Genomic DNA, 3,705 nt, shown 5'->3' with positions numbered 1-3,705 from the left:
AATGTGTAACTTATGTGTCGAGCAGAAAAATGGATTTTTCAGATTTGATTACAATTACCATCGGGCTACGTAGAAATATGCGTGCACTGATAATATGAGCGCAATGATAAACAATATTAAAGATCCGTTGCTTTATTCGTCATATGTAACATAGATAAGATTGCAATTTTATCGTATCTAATCTTTCTCTACGAGGGAAGGAGAGACTACAGCGAGAATTATGTGGCGGGTGTTTTGTACAATTGGTACGCAATATTATAATAGTCCCCGCTGAGATCTCTTCGCTGCATCGTTCTTTCTGTCTCTCCGCAAAAAACGTCGTCGAATGTAATTACGGCGTGTGTGCACGTATACGTGAGGTGTAAATTGGAGGTCCATTGTAGAACTTTGCACAGAAAAGAGATTCCTGTGAAACAACGCCGTCATGGATGGAAAAGTGTACACCGAAAACGTCGAAAATCCCAGAGCGAAGGCGAATATCTTCAGCATCTTGACATTTTCGTAAGTATTTTTAAAGCGAACAGCGAGTATTGCACTTGCGATAGAACCGGTTAAAAGAGATAAAATTAAGAGAGAAGTGACTCATGGAGGAATCCAATAACTACAATGTGACTACAATGACTTGATATGTACTATGTAACGTAAGGTTTAATTTGTTTTCCGGTCTAAACGTATAAAAAGGACGATAAAATAAAACAACTATTCTTATTTTTTAAATTAAAAATTCTTTATTTCAATATATTTTTAAAAGAAAAAAAGATTAATTCTTCATCATTGATTTTTTTCGACGCTGTCGAACTTTAATTTTGAAAACAAACATATATCACTAGAAGCCAAGTCGGTGCTAGTGATTACATAAAAAACCAGAACTTAAAATATTTTTAATGATATACAAAAATTAATTTCTTTCTAAAAAATGTATTTGATGTATTTCTTAGGATAGATTGAATGGATATAGAATGGAAGCTAAACATTAGAACTTCTTCAACGTGAAGAGTTAAATATACTTGCACGCTGTCCAAAGTATCTGTTACAAGAATGGAGCAGAAGCATTTGCTTCTACTTGACCTTGGCAAACAATTTTTCATATATAAATATTTATATATGTTTATGTATATTTATACATATTTATATATATTCATGCATACAAAAGTTTTTACCGGAGAATTGAACTCAGGTTGTGAAGAGAATGAATTAGCAGAATTCGCAAAACCTGTTAATAACGTATATATATATATACGTGTTTGATTTAATCCGGGCATATATTATAGAATTATTCCGTCTTGCTTAGAAAATACAATAAAAATCTAGGAAACAATTGAATAATTCCGATCGGAATTCATTCTCTCTAAATCTATCGAGTGAAATATCACATTTTTATAGATTAAAAATTCAGCCATTTTTTTCAAGATTGGTTAAATTTCACTCTTTAGAGATTCATTCCAATTTCCTACGGAATGCTTGATCATTCAAGTGTGAAGGGATTAATGTTATCTTGCGCTTTGATTACAATGTACTTTCCGGAACAAAACGGTAATAGATGACAAACAGATAAGAAATATTGTAAATGTATGCGTTCTGTTGTATCATCTATGTTCTTATGTATCATTTATATTAGTAAAGCAGATCGATCTTGGATAATGATAAACGAACAATGTCACGATTTATTGGAAATGATATGAGTGGATAAATAATGTCAGAATTATCTTGTATATCGCTTTACAAATAAGTAGTTTCTTAAGTTTATTTTCACACTTGACGTGTATTCCAATATTTGCTCATTTGTGTCGCTCATTTGTTATAAGAACGATAGATACAATTAAAAATCTGAAAAAAAAGAACAAGAATATAAAAGGAAGAAAAAATTTACTTCAAATTAAACAAAATATTTTTATTTCTCTTAATAAATTATACCGAAATTGCATTTCAAAATTAATATTACAAAATTTTATTTATTTAAAACATTCAAAGTTTGAACAATAATAATAGTAATAATAGTAATAATAATAATAATAATAATAATTTCCCAGAAAAAGAGTTCGAACTTCGAAAACTATTTTTTTTTAATTTTATTGTAGCAAGTAAACGATATGTTTCATCTTTCCAATTTTATTTGGTATAGATATATAACGCTAAAATTATTATCGTATAGCTAATTGAAACGATTTTCATTAAGTTCTCCATGCCTTTTTATTCTCAAAGAGAAAATTGTGATTTAAATTCATAGATCTGTTTTCATTAGTCGTATCTCTTTCGTCAAATCACTTAAAATTATTTTTATGAAATCTAACAATGTTTTTATTATATGAATTTGATAAATATTAAGAAACATTTTCATATATTTATTATTATATAATTGTATAATGTTATTTCGCATTCCTTATTAATCAGTTATATTTAATAACGTATTTTTGTGTATTGCCCGATTTTAATTTTCTAAATTTGTAGAAATTTATCTGGACATCGAGTTTTCCAGAGAAAAATTCTTGTCGATTATATTATTTTAAACTCTAATTGATTGTGTTAATTTTAAACGTAATTACGTGGTTTCTATAGATTTAGAAATAGAAAGAAGGATATAGATCAGTTTTGCATAATAATATGTAAAGCGATATAGTATCTTAAAAAAAATAGAGGAAGAAATTAAATATTTCAGCGAAAGAAATTAAACAAATTGCGGATGGTTCGTACGAGTAAAACGTGCTTTGCTTTTCTTCTTCGCAGTTGGGTCCTACGCATTTTCTGGGTGGGTTACCGCCGAGATCTTGAAGTAACTGATTTGTATACACCGCTTAAAGAACATACAAGTGGTATTCTTGGTGTTAAAATAGCGAAAGCCTGGGAGGAAGAATGCGAGGCGTACCAGCGTCGGCTGAAGCAGGTCGCGAAGAGCGGGTCGCAGAAGGTCAAAGAGCCCAGCTTGTTGAAAGTCCTCATCAGGTGTTTCGGCTTCAAGACCTTACTGTATGGGATCTTTATGGCTATCATGGACATCTTGCTTAGGTATAATCAATCTTTGATGCATTTTTTATGTCTTTAATGTTAAAATGACATCAAAATATTGACGATAAATAACGTCAGTTTGTTTCTTGAGAATCTCCCTCATTTCTCACCCAGAAATTCTCTTGAAGAATTTTCAGAGTTTTTATATTTCTTGTATTGATAGTGTCTTGACTAGTATAAAAAGCTGACAATTTAATTCTGCACAATTAAATCTACTACCGGACGACTTATATCTATCAACATGATGTCTATTAACACGATTGTCATAGTATTTTTTTGAATTGTGTGTGAATAAATATTTAACTAAAGTAAAGATCTAACTAAGTGAATGATATGTATTTATGGAACTAAAAGAAAATAAAAATTCATGAAATTATAATTACAATTAATAATTGTGAGATTATTAAATTAAAAGCAAATTAAAATTCATTAATAAAATTCATTTTCAATTTCCATTGTGGTTTCTTCTTTATATAATATAAATTTTTAAATCATCTATTTTACGTATTCTAAAATTAAACGTTTCCTAAAGTTATTCACGATCAATTTAACTTCCATTCATTATTTGTTCAGCTTAAATATATTTGATAAAAGTCATAATTAAAACGTGTAAGTTCCCATTTTTGTAGAAACTTTTGTAGTATATTTGCCTGATGCATTTACATTAATCGAGAGAGAGAGAGAGAGAGAGAGAGAGAGAGA

At 29.3% G+C, this 3,705-nt stretch overlaps 1 protein-coding gene across 1 annotated transcript in view; it reads left to right on the top strand.

Moving 5' to 3' along the window:
* Positions 1-214: 214 nt before the first annotated feature.
* The window catches only part of LOC108753428 (probable multidrug resistance-associated protein lethal(2)03659), a 13,167-nt gene continuing 9,676 nt past the window's right edge, over positions 215-3,705 (top strand). Inside the window, exons 1-2 of the mRNA XM_018494976.1 lie at positions 215-501; positions 2,725-3,003. Of these exons, the coding sequence (XP_018350478.1) occupies positions 425-501; positions 2,725-3,003 (356 nt within the window). The 5' untranslated portion in view covers positions 215-424. The remainder of the gene's footprint in view (positions 502-2,724; positions 3,004-3,705) is intronic.

The sequence above is a fragment of the Trachymyrmex septentrionalis genome, unplaced genomic scaffold, assembly GCF_001594115.1.
Source record: "Trachymyrmex septentrionalis isolate Tsep2-gDNA-1 unplaced genomic scaffold, Tsep1.0 scaffold114, whole genome shotgun sequence".
Lineage (NCBI taxonomy): Eukaryota > Metazoa > Arthropoda > Insecta > Hymenoptera > Formicidae > Trachymyrmex > Trachymyrmex septentrionalis.
This window is presented reverse-complemented; position numbering and strand designations above follow the sequence as displayed.